Source organism: Cloeon dipterum, chromosome 4, assembly GCF_949628265.1.
Source record: "Cloeon dipterum chromosome 4, ieCloDipt1.1, whole genome shotgun sequence".
Lineage (NCBI taxonomy): Eukaryota > Metazoa > Arthropoda > Insecta > Ephemeroptera > Baetidae > Cloeon > Cloeon dipterum.
This window is the reverse complement of record NC_088789.1, coordinates 16,330,110-16,346,952: the sequence shown is the minus strand read 5'-3', so window position 1 is coordinate 16,346,952 and position 16,843 is coordinate 16,330,110. Positions and strand designations below refer to the sequence as shown.

The 16,843-nt window shown below is 45.6% G+C and overlaps 1 protein-coding gene across 9 annotated transcripts in view; it reads left to right on the top strand.

The window, feature by feature from the left end:
• Positions 1 to 16,843, top strand: part of ASPP (Ankyrin-repeat, SH3-domain, and Proline-rich-region containing Protein) — a 110,421-nt gene that overhangs the window by 68,736 nt on the left and 24,842 nt on the right. Inside the window, exon 1 of one of the 9 annotated variants that reach the window (XM_065489833.1) lies at positions 2,518 to 2,568. The exons of 6 other annotated variants lie outside the window; for them this stretch is intronic. In XM_065489833.1, the coding sequence (XP_065345905.1) occupies positions 2,533 to 2,568 (36 nt within the window). In that variant the 5' untranslated portion in view covers positions 2,518 to 2,532. Of the gene's footprint in view, positions 1 to 2,517; positions 2,569 to 3,122; positions 3,143 to 15,321; positions 15,620 to 16,843 lie in introns of those variants that run through there. 2 more of the 9 variants (XM_065489837.1, XM_065489831.1) reach the window with 2 other exon arrangements.

Genomic DNA, 16,843 nt, shown 5'->3' with positions numbered 1-16,843 from the left:
TCCAAATTGTTAAATTTGCACTTGTTTTTTCTTTTAAATTATTAAAATGTCATAAGGAATTGCCTATAATTATTTTTTAGCACAAGTATTTTGCAGAAATGTCGTTGCTTCGTGTAAGTGATTCCATGGAATCTAAACATTGAATGATTCAAGCCTGAATTCCCAGCCGTTTAGAAATTCAAAAGCAAAAGGAACCATTGAAGTTCTCATAAATGTTTCACACAAAGAGCTCCAATTAGTGAATTCCCAGATAAGGAGGGAGCGTTCGGCACTCAGCTGTTTTCAAAGCGCACACACATTCAGGCCGATATTTCAGTTTTTGTCTGATATGTGCTTCGCCTGGATGAATATTTTCACTCGGCTGCACTTCAAACGCCCGCCACTTATACAGACCCGCCTAACTGCACCAAAGACGCGCGCGTTTTAGGGTATTGATGGAAAGTTTTGCACGACTTGCTTTCTTTTGAAGCCGCATACGTTGGTGAAATATATTCTGCCTCATCTGCGTCATCGCGGGGCCGCGTGTGTGCCCGCTTTAAGCAGGCAAACACAGTGTCGGATTGAATTCCAGCGCACGCGGCCCCTTTCTTTTGCGTGCTCACGAAAGTCGGAATGCGATCGTGTGCTGCCGTCTGCATACACTCTCAGGGCCATATTATCGGAGTGCGTGGCGGGTTGCCTATCTGGAATAATATCGGTTATGGCAGCAGCAAAAAATTGCCCACGGAGGGTTTGATGATGCGCCCCTGCAGCGTGCCAGCCCGCCCGATGATGCAAATATGGCTGCGGTTGCTTTGTGTACTCACGAGATTACGCCGGCGCGCTCGCGAAAGCGGCTTATTTCCCATTCCGTCGCTAAATTGTTTGCCTGACTAATTCGGCTCAGGGCCACTCCGGCCCTCCGAGAGGCGTTCTTTTTGTTTATTCGAAATCAGGGACCCATTTTAGCTTTTTGCCCAGAGAAAACAAGGGCGGCTTGATCAACAGCCTTGTCTGCACGATGGTTTCGTAGTTTGTCGGGGCTAATACGGCTCCGCCTACTGTAATTGCCATTGGGGGAAAACCATGCGTCAGTGGAGCATAAGTATAAGTTCCCTCAATGTGAATCACATTTTTATTAATAGAAAAAACTTGAAGAGTATTAGTACACGATGCACGTTTTTTATTTGTCTTGGAGAAACAAAGTTGACCGTGTGCATGAGACAACCGCACAAAAGTATACGCCCGCAGCCGGTGCTTCTCACTTTGATGAGACAATGCATACTGCATGCGGCGGTGACTCTCTCGTGACAGCTCATTAGTGCACGCGGGGAACAATTGCGCGAATTTCGCAAAAGCACTTGTACACACACACAAACATGCACGTGTAACGAGGCCACACGGGGTTTTGTTCGGAGGCGAAAAGTTTGCGAGAGCGCCCTTAATGTCCTCATGCGGAATGAAAGCGCTGCTGGTGCTTTGGTGCTTCTTGTCGTCGTTTTGCCCGAGCCACTCACGCCGAAAATAACAGCTTTCTTCTTCCACAATCGACACACGCTTTTCCTCGCGATGGGCGAGAGAGTGTCCGTCAGTGGTCGCTTTCGGGAAAGCTACGGCCGAGCCGGACCCACCCCGCACGGCGCGTTAACTCGGGCAAACTCGTTTATGGCATGCTGTGTGCTTGCTTGCTTGCTTTGTCGCCCAAATGGACTAATGGCACTGCCTCGTGCATGGCACTTTTTGCCGCGCGAAATAATGACGCCTGCTCTCTTCCATTACTCTTAATGAGCAAATGCTTTCTGAAACTTCAAAGTTACACTTGCCCTTTTTGTTGCTCGGCCGTTCGTCGCAAAAATAATGGCTACTGCTCGACGAAAAGGAGCAAATAATGAGCGTGGAGAGCGATTCAGGGATGTGGAAAATAGGAACCGTGCTTGTGAAACCAGAGCAAACTCGAGAGTCAAAAACGTTTGTGGGATTCTTGCGGCTTCTCAGGCTTCACCAGAAAGCATCCAGCCCACGACACAGAATTTTCGGGAAACGTATATAAGAGGAAGAGGGGACAGCACTTCGTTGCTAAATATAATTTGAAAACGCTTTCCATCAAAAATCATTGCATAAAAAATAAAACTTCAACTTCACAATTTTAACTGCTCACGAATGAATTCAACTCAGTCATTATTCTGCAATTGAATGAAAACTCAGAACCCCTGAAATCGATGATAGCTCCGACAACAGGTGCAAAAGGGTGTGTTTTCGTCTTGCTGTCTGTCGACTTGCCTGGCACGAGGAAGAGCTGTCATGTGCTCTAGAAACGCCTAAGTTATACGGCACGGCATGTCTGCCAGAATCTCGGGCACCTTAATACCACTGCTGCGCGCCATTTGGGATTCGCTGTCGTAAATATCATAAGCGAGACGGACGAGGAATTTGTCACACCGCTGACGAGCTATTAATTTGCTCGTAGAAATGGCTGCAACGAACTTCGCTCGGCTTGCCAACATTTGTTCATTTTGCTTTTCTGTTTGTTTCAGGTATGTTGACACGACTTTTATGATCTTGTCCACGAGTCCCCACTTGGTTGTTATAGTAAGTAAGAGCAAATTTGTTAATGAGGACGCAGAGCAGTATTTTGTCAAACCACAGGCATTAATTTAATTCCTCCAGAGGAGAAAACATCTGTGGGTCTTGCTCCAACGTTCTTTTTCTAGACTTTCTGAGAAAAAAAACGCTGCTCTTATTCATAAAATTAAAGCAACGCAGCACTTCCGCCGAATTTCGTACACACAGTCCGCTCTTGTCTTTCCCCACTTCTGTTAATTCATCGCTCTCTCGGCCTTTATTCCTTCGTCCGCCCGCCCCGCCGAGCTGTGTGCATGTAGTTAGCAACGTTCGCCCCTGTTGCTCGTTGGCTCGCTCTTTCATTTCCTATGTACGACGCGGTGTACCTGCTGCCGTCGCCGCCGCAAAACGACGAGAGCCGCACCTGGCGCGTCAGAGCGCATTTCGTGTTGTAGTGTAGTCCGTTATTATTTTAGTCCACTCGCGCGTCCCGCGACATAAACACGCATTTCCACTAACTAGTCGTCCCGCTTCAACGTTCCAAACGAATTGGATAGTCAAGAATTTGCCTTTTCATGACGTCTGTGTTCCATTTCAAAAGGTTCGTGCTGTTTTTCTATTTAAATTGTCCAGTTCGGGATATTTTCCTATTTGCTTGCGTGAATTGCCAAAACTTCCGCACAAACACAGCGATATTTCAAGCCCATCGGCGTTTAATTTCACATTTTCGTTCCGTTGACAATGCATTTATTTCGCCGCGAAGCACAAACATTTATTATGAAAACACAAAGTTTTCCATGTCACCGCGCGTCAGCTGTGTGACAGTGTAAAATTCACGAGCTGGCATTGTCATCAAGCATCTCTTTTCGTGCTCCATCAACCCGCTGTCGTCGGTTCAATTTCTGGGCTGACCTCATTTCAATATTCCACGAATAGATCGCGCTTTGTGTGAGAAAGAAAAATATAAAAGCAGGCCGGTGCTTTCATATATTCCGCAGCAGCAGCAGCATCGTTTCGAAACCCAAGCGGGGGCCGTGCACTCCGTCATTAGGGTGACCCTAACCTTTCCCACCGTTGGCCCCGTCAAACGACGATAACCGAGAGCATGGGCGTCGTTCTGCCTCTCTGCATGGGGAAATTTGACACCAGTAAGAGGCTCTCTGGCTCGCTCGCGGCCCCAAACGCCACCCACTGCGCGCCCAAGGCATCTTCTTGCACTTGCATTATTACTCATCTGATAGAGAAGAGACGCCGAGGGCACAGCATCCCTGCCACTTCGCGCGCGTAAAAACAGGAAATTGGAATTTGGCTTGTGTTTCACTAAGGGTGCCGAGTTACATGTGTACTTGAGACAAATGTTACGCCTGAAAAAGCAGTGGACGCACTGGAGAATTTTTATTTATTTCCTAGTCTGAAATTTAAGTTATCTTCTTAATTGCAATTGAAGTTTATCATAAATAAAGTAAAATGTTTTGAAGAGAAGGTATAAATAAATTCCCCCGAAATTTTCAATTAAATTTCATTCGATATTTAAAAAGAGCAGTTAGGAAAGGTGGGAAAAGAGGGAAGAAACGAAGAATCGCCACAAGGATGAAGTTTCTGAAAGGCAAAAAATTAGGAAATATCTTAAATGTTTAATGTCATTATTTTTGTAAAATTTGATATTATAACAATTATTATTTGTAGGCTATGAATATTTATAATATCGCTTCTCGCACCGATTTTACTTTAGATTGCACGCGTTAAATTAAGAAGATCAAAGTGATCGTCTACTTTTAATATCCTACTGCTTATCAGGCTTTCAAAATTCATCAGTAATGCAGAATCCCGAGGGAGCTTTAAAAATGAACAAAGCAAAAACGATGCGAACGCTTCGCAGACCATAAACCGCCGCGTGTGAGCACCAGGAGCAAAAAGATCTAATGTTTTGATTGCTAAACAAAAGAAAGGTGTTGCCGTTTGGTCTGCCTGCAACTTTTATGAACGCTGCGTTGCAGCAGGGCAGCCGGAAAACAAAAGGAGCAGCATTTTTTGCGCGAAACTTTTCCCATTATCTGGTGCTCTCGTTCGCCCTTGGGTGCGAGCCGAGTTAAGTGGTGGTACTTTATAGTAGTTGTTGTTCCTCCGTGTAACAGCATCATCCTTATAAACTCCGTGACTCAATATGGATCATGTAGCACACTCGCAGATCTCTTGCTCGCTGTCTGATGGGGCGCTGCTTGTTTTTGTGTCGGTTCCTAGGCGGCTGCGATAAATTGCTGCGTCGAGCCTTTTTTCACCCGCCCGCGGCCAACTCAGGGGAGGATTGAATGTCGGCAGAAGCGAGAGTGAAACTTCTACTGAAATGAGAGCCTCCGATACCGCAAAACCACCTCTCTGATGCTCCTGCTGCTCCACTTGCCGCCGCTGCTGCAATAATGTGGCAGAAATCACGAGCTGCTGCTCTTTGAGAGCAGAAAAGGGTTGTCTAAATGAACGCACCGGCTCATCGTCAGATGTTTGGAAATGCTCCGAGCCCACGCGTAGCAGGTGACGAAATTTGACTGGTGTTGTCAAAAGCTGTCTCCTTTGAGTTCTCCGTCAGCTCCAGCGGCACATAATTATGTCACTTAGCCACTCTTTGGCGGAAAGAAAACAAATATATACATAAATCCGAGTGTTGCGTTAAGACTAAAACTAGCACGCAGACACAACTGATTTGCCTAGGGTTCTCTCTCTCTCTCTCTCTCTCTCTCGCTCGCTCTCTTTCTCTCTCTCTGGTAGAACAAATGTTTATCTTGGTGTAAAACGCTGAAACAACATTCACATACACGGCTGCTGTATCAGCGACTCTATTTCTCGCCTAGAGCAGTGAATATTCATGTCGTCAGGAGCAACCGCGATTTACAATTTGGGACAGTCTTCTGCTTGAAAGTGCCGTCCCTGGTTTAATAACGTGCACCACAGGATTATTGCTCGCGGCTCTGTTGTTTTCACAGAGGATTATTTTTACGCTGCACCTAGGCATTAGGCACAAACTCGGCGTCGTGCTGTTTAACTCCTCATATACAAGCAGCCGCGTGTTATGAGTAATTGCTGAGATTCAACTGTGTGCTGCTGCTTGTTTTATGTTGATTCAAGAGCTTCACAGCACCGACTTCACTTCTTGCATATAATTTCACGCTCCACACAGCATCTCGGAATTACGTCGTATATAGCTGGTCACTGCAGTCGCTTTAATAATCAGACGAGAGAAATTGAAATTATGAGAACGTAGAAGAAGATTTGTCGAGAGCAAAAACCGCTTCGCAAATGTGTAGCATCTTGTCTAGAAATATTTTTGGTGTCAGTGTTTCCTGTCAGGATCAGGGGCCATAAATATGCCGGCTTGGCCCATTCCATTCTCTGTCACGCCGCAGTTGCGAAACATATTCCACGCTTTTATGAAAATTCAATCTTCCCGCGGGACACCGCGCGGCAATAAATTCGAGCCTCTCCTCAGGAATACACTCAGCTGCATCTCGGCGCGACCACTTTGTTTGTTTATTTTATTGCCAAGATACTGCGTCTCGCCACGCTTATTGGTTCCTCCCCGAGCAACAGCAAAATGCTATGCCCGGCTATGCCGAAGAATTTATGCACCAGCCACTTGTCAGGGGCGGTCTAAAAAAGCTTTGGCAATCGTGATTTATACCACGTATGCTGCTGGCAATAAAAAGTCCCAGAAATGATAATAAAAAGTCGGCACAGATGTTTGCGAGCATCATCATATGGAACGCGGTGTGTTTTTTCTGTGCCCCCCATCATGAAATTGCAAAAATCCCGGCAGCTGTAAATTTGAAACATTACGCGTGTTCGCTGCCAACTCTCCATTAAAAATTCCATTTTGTCCTGCGAAACGAAATCCACGCGATTTTTTTCCCTCGAAATCGTGTGAGTGTTGGCCGAACGGCGGTTGCGCTGAGTCCCGACCAGGCGTCGCTCGGCACATAAAACAACACATAATCCACGTCGCTTGCTTCTTCTAATTAAATGACTCACTTTTACTGCCCTGTTCATAACCATAATCCGGCTGGAAGTAATGAAATCCGCCCGGCTAGCAGCGACGGAGCCAACGAGCGGGGCGTAGTTTATTCAAACAAGGGGCAAAAAATTATAAGCTCTGCTTGAATTATTCGCAGACTCCGCGTGTTAGCCGAGAGAAGAATGAGGGCTTTTCGCTCCAAATGTTATCCGCTCTCTTTTAACGCATTTCCACTCTTGAGACCGACGCTTAAATTTAATCAGCGGACGAGGGAGGGAATTCTGGCTCAAAAATTAACGCTCGCTTCGTCTTACACTGAGAGTGGGACGGAAACGAAAATCTCTCCACACTGCGCGGGAGAAATGACGAATGCTCGCTTTAATTAAATCTTGGATATGCTGCAACGTAAACTATAAATTTCAGAGTATATTAAACTCGAAACAGAGGAATTTCTGCTTATATTCTTAGGAGCAGTATTGATATTTTTCGCCTGAATTAAAGAAAATACTTTTAGTTGAGCATCCTCCTTCGGGAAACTTTTTGTTGTGTGCACAAAAACAAAAACAAAATGACAATCTCCTGCTTTTTGTTGACACAAGCCCAATTTAACACAAAACTTTCTGCCAAGCCTGTTTGTCTTGACGTGGACGAAGTGGTGTAGCGTCTCTCACACCTTTCTTGCAGTGTGGTGCGAGTTTAATTCCGTTTTTCGGCTCCCACGAGAGGAAGGCGTAAAAGCGCCTGGCAGTACTGCAACCTGCTTGACCCGCAGGCGCCGCTGATCAATTCCGAAGATGGTGTATATCCTAAAGCTGCCCCTGCCGCTGCCACTATTAATTGGCGCAAAGTTTATGAATCTTTTAGCCGTCGGCCGGGACTTTTCAGTTTCCATGCGGCGCCGTGGACGTAATTGGCACCGTTTTCCTCGGCTATAATTGCATAATTTATAAGACTAGTTTCGTTGTGGAAGATGAAGAAGTGGCTCGAGGAATGATTCATTAATTAAGCCGCTTGATGCGCGCGGGGAGGTAAATATAGTGCGTTACGGTATGCAAACTGGTGCGAATCCGGTGCCTGCCCCGTTGCTGTGTTTCTCCTCAGTTAATTTAACGTGTCACTTTTTATGCTGCTCGCCATGGCCGGATGAAATATTAAGTTTTCGCATGATGAATCGAGCGAGTTGCGCCAGCACGCTGCTCTTTTTCCACTGCCAGCTTAATTAGAGTTGGATGCGGGGGTGGGCAAAGAGAGATTGTCCTGCCAATTAATTTTAATTAACAATTTATCACTTGGTGCGGATGTATGCGCGGAGCCATCTCGAGCAATCAGAGATAAAAAGGAATTGATTTGATGCGAAAATTGAAAAATGGTTTTAGTTCGGAGGGAAAATAAAAGAGTTGTACGACGGATCACCATTAAATGTAGCTAATTAGTCGCGAAGTGTCAGCACAAAGTATTCCTATTTGAAGGAATGAATTCCAGAAGCTAATTTATGAAGTTCTATCGTCTTACAACCTATTATCGTTCGTTCTCATTTGCTTGCAAAGGGATTTTTGTTAGCTCGGCGGAAGCTGATCAAGATTAATTTATGAAATTTCACGACGAGATGAGAAGCTTGGGATGGAAAATTAATCCAGAGTTAGTTTGAGACGTCTCCTTTTACAAAGCTTTAGCCGCATTATACAAGAGGATGTGTAACGCGGCAAATTCGCTCACGAAGACTGATCTTTCCCGAGATCAGAAACTTTGCACATTCTCTTTGCGCAATTACGCCTTCACAGGCCAAGTTTCGGAGCGGTGCATCGCCGCAGCAAAGACGAGTGAGCATCCAAACCACCCGGCTCCAGCTTAATGCAGTGAATTAATCAAATATTAATTACCCGCTGGTGCAGCCACCCCCTTGGTTTGCGGGCCGTAAATCATGCGGTCGGTCACCCGAGCTTTTAGCACAGCTCGGCAATAATTATTTCTCCAGAAATTATGCAATAATATTTAAGTTGTTTTGTTGACAAAAGGAAGAGAAAGGGTCGGGCAGGGTGGAGGCGAGCTCAGGCTAGGCCTCGCTTTGCCTGTGTTTACCCTCTTGGAGTCGGCGGTGAATGTCTAGTTGCGTCCTTTGTTGGGTGTTTCCTACGGGCTGTTTCCTTTTATATCATCAAAACCCTTTGGTCATATTACATCCCTGAGGATATCACCACCGCCGACGCCGCCGCCATCCACTCACTCTCGCTTTTATGTATCTCCACAAGCCCTGCCAACACGAGGGTGGAAATTCAGTCCAAAATGGACCGTCTGAGCGCCGGAGCAGCTGCCTGCCTGCCAGCCAGCAGGATTTGGAAGCGCAAAAACTACTCTCGGCCAGGCTGCAGGTGGAGGTGTATGCAAAGTAAATACGCCTAATCTCGAGAGATTTTCGCACCCCCAAATGATTCGCCTGCGAGGCTCTTTTTTGCCTGCCGCTGCCGCCGCCACCAGCACCGCATACGTAAATTTTATGTTTGCTGCAGTGCTCGTAATTCTCCGAGCCGCTTTTATTATCTAATTATCCAACCTGCGAATGCAGCGCAATTCCCGCCAAAAAAGTTTTCGCTAATTTACACTCGCGAGAGTTAGTTCTGTTCCACGTTCGGAAAGGCTGCGAAAAAAACGCCTTTTTTGACGCCGAAGCGAAGTAATGAAAATACTCAGCCGCCTGTGAGTAAACAGCCGCAATCTGCTGCCGCTCTGAAAACGTATAGAACAAAGTGGCAAATGTCAAAGGTTGCCATTTGGCGAGTGTGCCGCCGTTTTCCCCGAGTGAAGTGAACTATTAAGATTATTAATGGACGTCGCTCGCTTTAAGGACCGAGCAGCAGTGAAAGTGGGGCGGGAATTTATTTGCCCAGTCGGCAGCAGCCGGCGAATGGGTAATAATATAGCATCATCGGCGAATATTGTTATCAGCGGCGCAGTATTTTATTTTCGGGCCGCTAGCTGCTGCTGATGGCCCACTCGAGGAGGCCAAAACGCGTCGGTGGCAATTAAGCCCTACAAGGACTGCTGCACGAGAGGCGGAGTGATCTTTTCGGCCGATTTTCATCTCCCAAATCATATCATACCACACAGGAGGGGGCTTATTTTTGCCACCGCCGTCGCGATATCATTATAGGGCACACGCGTATAACGTTCGCCCGCCGCCCGATATTATGTATTCGATCCGAATTGGAGCCAAATTCAATAATCAAGTTGCGTCGTCGTCGTCGTCGTCGTAGGGTGAACGTGGTGGAACAGAAATTGGTGGTTAGAAGTATATTTCCGAGAGCGGTGGAATCGGTAGAGCTGAGCCGCCGTTCCAATGATCCTGCAGCTGCCGAAATTTATTGTATTTCGTTCTGATTGAGTTTCCGCTGCACCCACTCGCTGCTGCCAGCCGATCAGAATAAATAGCGGGATGAAAATAGCCGCGAATCGTGTGATTGACGTCGTTTTGCTGAATTTAAAATGCAAATCCCGACGTCGTGTGCTGTGCGCGGTTATGCGCGGCGAAAAATTGCCCCGCTGAACCTATTTCATGCTCAATTTTCTCTCAAAAACACGCGCTAAACGATTGAGGTTGCTGAGTCTCGTGTTTTCATAAAGTGATATTCGCGATGAAAGCAAATTGCGTGTTTGCAACGTGATTGCTATTCACAGAAAAGTTTTGTACATGCGGGAACGACCAAAAATATAAAAACACGTTGTAGGTCTTTACTCCAACGCAATAACGATGGCGAACAGAATTTGATGAAAAGCAGCTAGTTGTTGAAATAAAAACGACCAATTAAAAATACAATTTACAGGCTACAGTTTCGCAGAAATTGAACTTTCAGTGATTCTCGGAAAGCAAGAATTAGAACATTGTGTCAAATGCCTTTACTTTTACTAATACACGCGATGTTCAACCTCATTGTTAATTAATTGCTTGTTTATTCTCACCAAAAGATATGTACATACATGTTAAAAAACAATTGTCAAAAACTAAAAATATATAAATCACAGTGAGAAAAGGCACCATTCCTGGCAAACATCTCGCTAAAACTCTACCCAGGATGGCAGAGCCGGAATGGGCCTTGAAAGGAGGAGAATTAAGCTGCACTAGAAACACGCACTCACATACGCCTTACACTTGGAAGGAAACTGTGCCGCTGAACAGTCTTTCAATGCAGGTGGTGCAGCATTCCAAAAAGCGATGACTCGAAAATCAAACACACACTGGCCGAGTTCGGTGCGCGCTGGTGGCTGTTGCAGCCGCGGATGCAGCGGGTCGTCGCCGCGGTGCACGCGGCCCTCGGTGATGCGCGCCATTGCGTCGTAATCTGTGAGGCCACAAAGACTCTTCTTGAAAAATAGCAGGTCGTTGTAGCCAAGTTGGGCCGGCACGGACAGCATGTTCTGCTTCTCAGGTGGCGGGACGTGGCGACCGTGGATGAAATGGAGGGCTCTGTTCTGGGTTTTAACCATCTTCCCGATGTTTGCCTTGGTCCAGGGGTGCCACGCCGGAGTCCCGTAAAACAACTTGGGCTTCACGAGAGTCAGGTACGCCATCCTTTTCACTCTCTGCGTGCAGCCACGCAAATTGCGGGCCACGAATCCAAGAGTACGCGCTGCTTTCTTTCGCTGGACGTCGACATGGTGGTTCCAGCGCAGATCTCTCGAGATATGGACGCCAAGGAGGCGCAGTAGGAACAAATGTTCCTACTGCATTTTTAATCAAGAATGAAATTTAACAATGAGAGTACAAAATAGGTTGTGATTTTTGCTATTTATTGACGCATAGATATTTAAAAAGTTAAATACATGCAAGAGACTACGGAGCACATAAATGAAAAAAATAAAGAAAAAATGTTTGTAAACGTGTATCCGTTAAAAGAAATTCGCGTTTCCTGTCGCGTCCGCCGCGCGTCAGATGCTAATTTGATAATGAAACCGTTTCCACGTTAATTCCCCCTTCGTGCTCGCGGATAAAAGCTTGGCGGAGGAAGGAAGGTGCTGGGCGTGTGCGGGCGCTACAATTTCACGCGATGTGCGTCCGCATGCACGTGCGTGCCCCGAGATACATCCTAAATCTCGCGCCACGCTCCTTTGTATTCGCCGGTGGTGCCCACTCGAGCCCATCTGCATATGCAGATCAATGCTGGTCTCAATCTTTTTTTCGGCGAGCAGACAAACACAGAGACGGGCGGAATGCGGCTCCAGCGTGCAGTCAGTCGACAAGGAAAAAAGGAAAGGGCTCTTGTTTCCAGCAGCTATATGTATCGCTGTGCACTCGTATTCAAAAGCAGCCCGGCCGCCGTACTTATCACATCGCACTGAAACAAACGCTTCAGACAAGAGTGCTCGCAGGATGAGAATATGTCGCTTCAAATCGCGATTTGAATCACTCTTCTTTGGCGTTTTTATTTTATTGAGAAAAATGAACACAGCAACAACAAAACGTAATTGCTATTCAAACTGATTAAGTGTTAATTTAAAAGATAAATGAAATCAGATCCTCACAATTCCATGTTGGTGGTCGTTCACTCGAAAGATACTTTTTATTTTAACAAATTTAAATTAAGTATAAACCACTGATATTGCTCTGTTTGTTTCTAGTTAGGGAATGACAAAATTCTAGGTCTATATTTGAAAGTTTTTTCAAACGCACACTAAAAGAAGTTTTTGTGATTTTCTGCGCATGGTAGAAATTTAGTTTAGTGCAGGCATGGTATTTTGCTGTGAGGTGAAGAGGGCTGAATTGGTATGTTCTAAATAAGACCGGTTCAATTTTTACACACTCACAATTATTCAGTTATTACATGAGTGATCCACCTGACAACTCATGAAGGACGCTTGAATGTTACTGGCTGCAAAATGGGAGCGCTCCACTCGCTTATGAATTAATGCGAAGTGCTGCTACACCGCTCGTGATTGATGCCTGCGAATCAATTTTGCTCTGGAGCATCTTATTGATGCCGGCCATTTATCATCTGGCAACTGCTTCGGAGTCATTTCCCATCTCTCTCTCTCTCTCTCTCTCTCTCTCTCTCTCTCTCTCTCTCTCTCTCTCTCTCTCTCTCTCTCTCTCTCTCTCTCTCTCTCTCTCTCTCTCTCTCTCTCTCTCTCTCTCGGATGGGATGGTCGGCTCGGTGCAACAAGGCCCTACGCTCTCTTCCGGCACTCTGAAAGGCCGAGGAAGAATAAAAATGTTGGCGAGTGTGTGTATGCGCCTCCGCAGATCTATATTTGCGATGAGCACAAAAGCATCTCGCGCTCAGATGGTGGTCCCATATGGTGTTCTCGCCGCCGCTAACTTTCTTCTATTGATTTCATACCGACCAATACTACAAAACGCGAGCGTGTGTGCCCGCCGCCTCTTATTTTTAAGTGCTTTCGGTTTTCGGTGGAGGGCTGTTGCTGGCAGATTGGCTTTCCGAGACAAGCAGCAATAATTAGTTTTACGAGCGGCGGCTCTTCGCGGAGACTTTGGATTATTTTGTCCATCCCTCTGTTGTTTATGACATGCACATCGCGCAACTATGGCAAGATCGGCGAAAACGCGGTCTTTATGAGCAGATAAACTTCTTCTTCTTCTTCTTCTTCGTTCTGTGTGCGGGCTGATCCTCTGCCACAGAAGCACAAGAGAAGCACTCTCCTAACAGCACAGTGCATACACGAACCGCGAACATCACTTTGCGAAAGCTATCTGCGCAGAGTTTACAGCTGAGGCTTTAAAAGCCCGCTTGTGAATTCATGAATTGCTTGCTTAATTATGCCACTTACGATAATTCGAGTGGACGTGCTGATGGATTAGTTACGTAGTTGAGGCAGACCATTTAATTGTTCTTTTAGTTTCTCTGATTCAAAGCTCAAACGTAGAATTACAAAGTAGCTGAAAAGTTGTGCACCCTTCCTGGAAAGGACGACGCACTGCTCTGGATTTTTCCAAACAAAGCGAAACTCTCGGCAAAAGGCACACGAAACAGAGACGAAATAAGGCAGGCTTGTTACACGCCTTTCTACAACGGTCGCTCTTTGTTCTCATTTGATGAGACAGGAGTGAAATTTGTGTATGTGCAGCATATAGGCCCGTATATATGGCGGTGCTTGCTGCTCCTGTTCTCTCCTGCACCCCGACATGCATCATTAAGGAAGTTAATGCGCTAAGATAGAGGGAGGAGATACGCAAATAAAGCAGCCCTTGCCCTTAGATGAAGCAACGCATCCGGCGCCGCGCTGGTGATAGCGCGAAATAAAGTGCACCTCATACAGCAGCAGCGTCTTCGCAGCTCCGCGCGGCACCTCCACTGCTCGTTAGCGAGAGCGGGACGCATTTTTTATATGACAAGGCTGTGCGAGCTGCTGGTGTGCGTCGTCAAAAGCCGCTCTCGGTTGTAAATGCGCGGCTAGATCACAGACAAACTCGTGGATTCTGCGAATACGAGAATTCCGCTAGAAGGGCTCTCTCTTGTTTTACAATTTTGCCTAACGAGCAGCGATTTTAAAATGGGTACTCTCATTTATTACAAACGACATGTCTGTCGATTCTTTCCGTCAGTAATATCTACTGCTGCGTTAGATGCAAATGACTCTGCTTGTTACTAAGAATTTTTATTTTACATAAATAAACACCCCCGAAGAAAAAATATGTTGCAACTTTATGTTAAACGAAGTATAAACGTTGACATTTTAATCAAATAAATATTTCTAGCCTTTTTCAGGCTTGATTAAAACCTTATTTATACATTTTAAACCTTAACCTAAGGGTTGGGAACTAAAGACGACCGAATATTTTCTCTACTTTTAATTCACATCTTTGCATCTATTAAGCACGAATCACGCAATTCCACGACTTTTGAGCAACTTTTATATTCAACTAACGGTATTTTCTGGACAAAAACGTCTACCGTATACCGTCAAAAGCCGTCTAAATAATTTGAGACATTTCATTTGACGCATTTTAAACTATGCATCAATGATTTTCTAGAAAAATTCTACTTTTCGGCATATTATTAAAAGAAGTTTTTGAAATTTGCCAATAAATCCATCTGTATTTGACCTAGAATATCTTGAAAAATTGCAAAATTAGTGTTATTGGTTACAAAAAGCTTAAAAAAACAGACAAAGTCCATCTAAATTGGTATCGTAACCATCTGACCGTAGCTATCATTCTAACGAAGTTTTATAAAGGAATTAAAATATCAAAAAAAGCTCTTTGAGCTGAATATTTTTTTTAAATTATAGATAATGAAATGAAAAGAATGAAAATCGAATTGCATTTAACCTAGAGTTCCGATGAAATTCGCGTTGAAATTGACCAAAAGGCAATTTAAATAATAATATGACTGGTATCAGACATGATTGTCCATACGTGCTAAATTCAACCACGAGCGTATGCGTGTCAATTGCAATACGGGAAAGCTAGAAAAAAATTCAAGTGGAAGTGATTAATCACGAGTGATCCCACAAGCGCCACCTTTTTAACCGGGTAGAGGGGGCAGGCTGTGAAAAACACCAAAAATCACTTTCGACAGACACGGTGGAAAAGAGCCGCGTGTAGCGTTGCGCGAGGCGCACATACAAACAAAAATAGTGGGAACAAAAGCAGGGTGGTGCGCGACTGTTGCGAGCAACGACGAGGGCCAAACACGGCCGGCATCCTCGGCGGGCGGGCGGACGTCGGCCGGCCGGAAGGGGGCGAAGACCGTGCAGAGGGTGTCTCGCTTGCGCTTGCGTTGAGCGTGCGGCGGCTGGCTGGCTCACTCGGGCGACGGCTCGGCACAACAGTCAGTCGCTGAAGAGCAGCCGGCACGCCGCGTGCGTCGACACCCTCGATGAGTGACGTGTGAAGCAGGCAGCGAGATGCTCGCGTGCGTCTGTCACCCGCCCGACACTCGACTCTTCTCCGGCAGGGCCAAGAAGGGCAAGGGCGCCGAGTTCAACAACAACTCGGTGCTGCCCAACAGCTCGCTGCACGCCCTGTTGATCAAGTCCGGCGCCGCGATCACTCATCTGCCCAGTAGGCCGGAGAAATGCAAAAAGCAGTCGGCCGACAACGCCGCCTTCACGCAGTCTCAACAGGTATACAACAAGGTGGCTGAGTGTCGATACACTTCAAAAGACAGCGATATCAATATTCACGATGATTTGTTTTAATTATTTTATTGTATTTATCTTCAATTAGTCGTGGCAAACATTCCACTTGAATATTTATCCTGAGGCTCTATTAAGTATAGAAATTGGCATATTCTCTTTCTACTGGTTTTCCTCGTTTTTGTTTTCCATCACGTGCGCGATTTTAACGTTATGTCTCTACATTAATGAGCGTTATTTACATTTCTAAACAACAAGATCCTTAAGCTATTCAAATTCGAGCCTTGAAAAAAACTAAAAAGCTGGAAGCCCCTGGAGGAATACGTAGAATAACAAAATCCCGAAGAAAAACTTCCTCCGCAGCCAACAATGCAGCGTGCTTGAAAAGGAAAAAAATGGGGCGAACTTTATTAATGGGCTTTAAAGCTGTTGTCATCATCTTCCACCCACTTTCGTTGCCTCTGAAATTTGCGAATCATCGCCGAGAAAGAGTGCTGCGAGTTTTATTCTCGTTCAGAAATTTGGATTGATGATTCCATCAAGCGATGTAGGCGCTTTTGTAGTCTGTAAAACGACCGTGAGTTTGCGGAGTTTTTGTTAATTAACAATCCGCTCTGCACAACACCTGCGCGCAAGTTAGTAATGCATGTAATTTTACTAGCCAGCCTATAAAAATGAAATTAGTTTAAAACTAGAGATGGTCTGGCTTGCGATGAAAATATTCCCAAGTCCCTTAAGAACACGTCTCTGCTTTGCTGAAATTTAATTTTCACTGCTCGGAGCTAATTAAATCTGCGCTAAGCTTCATGGTGTTTATTAATATATTTCGTAAATTAGCAAAGGCTCTGCCGACTAATCTAAATTTGTTTGCGTTGCTAACGGAAACTCTAAACAAATTTGTTTGCGCTATACAAACGTGCGGCATTTGATATTCGTGCATGCCCGATCGTGCCGCGAAAAGATTATCCCCTTTAGGAGATTCACGAACGCAAGTCGCCCCTTTAAAATAAAAGATCTTGGCCAGGGGCGCCCATTAAAATCTGTCTCTGTTCGTGGGTCTTACGCAGACTGCTGCTGCTGCTGCTGCTGCTGGAGAAATGATTGATATCGAAACGGGCAAATTTCTCACCCTGTCGGCGACGATGTGCCAGACTAAAACCAGTTTGCCAGCCAGCCAGCCAGCTATATCACAGGCAAAAGGGGTGACCGGGG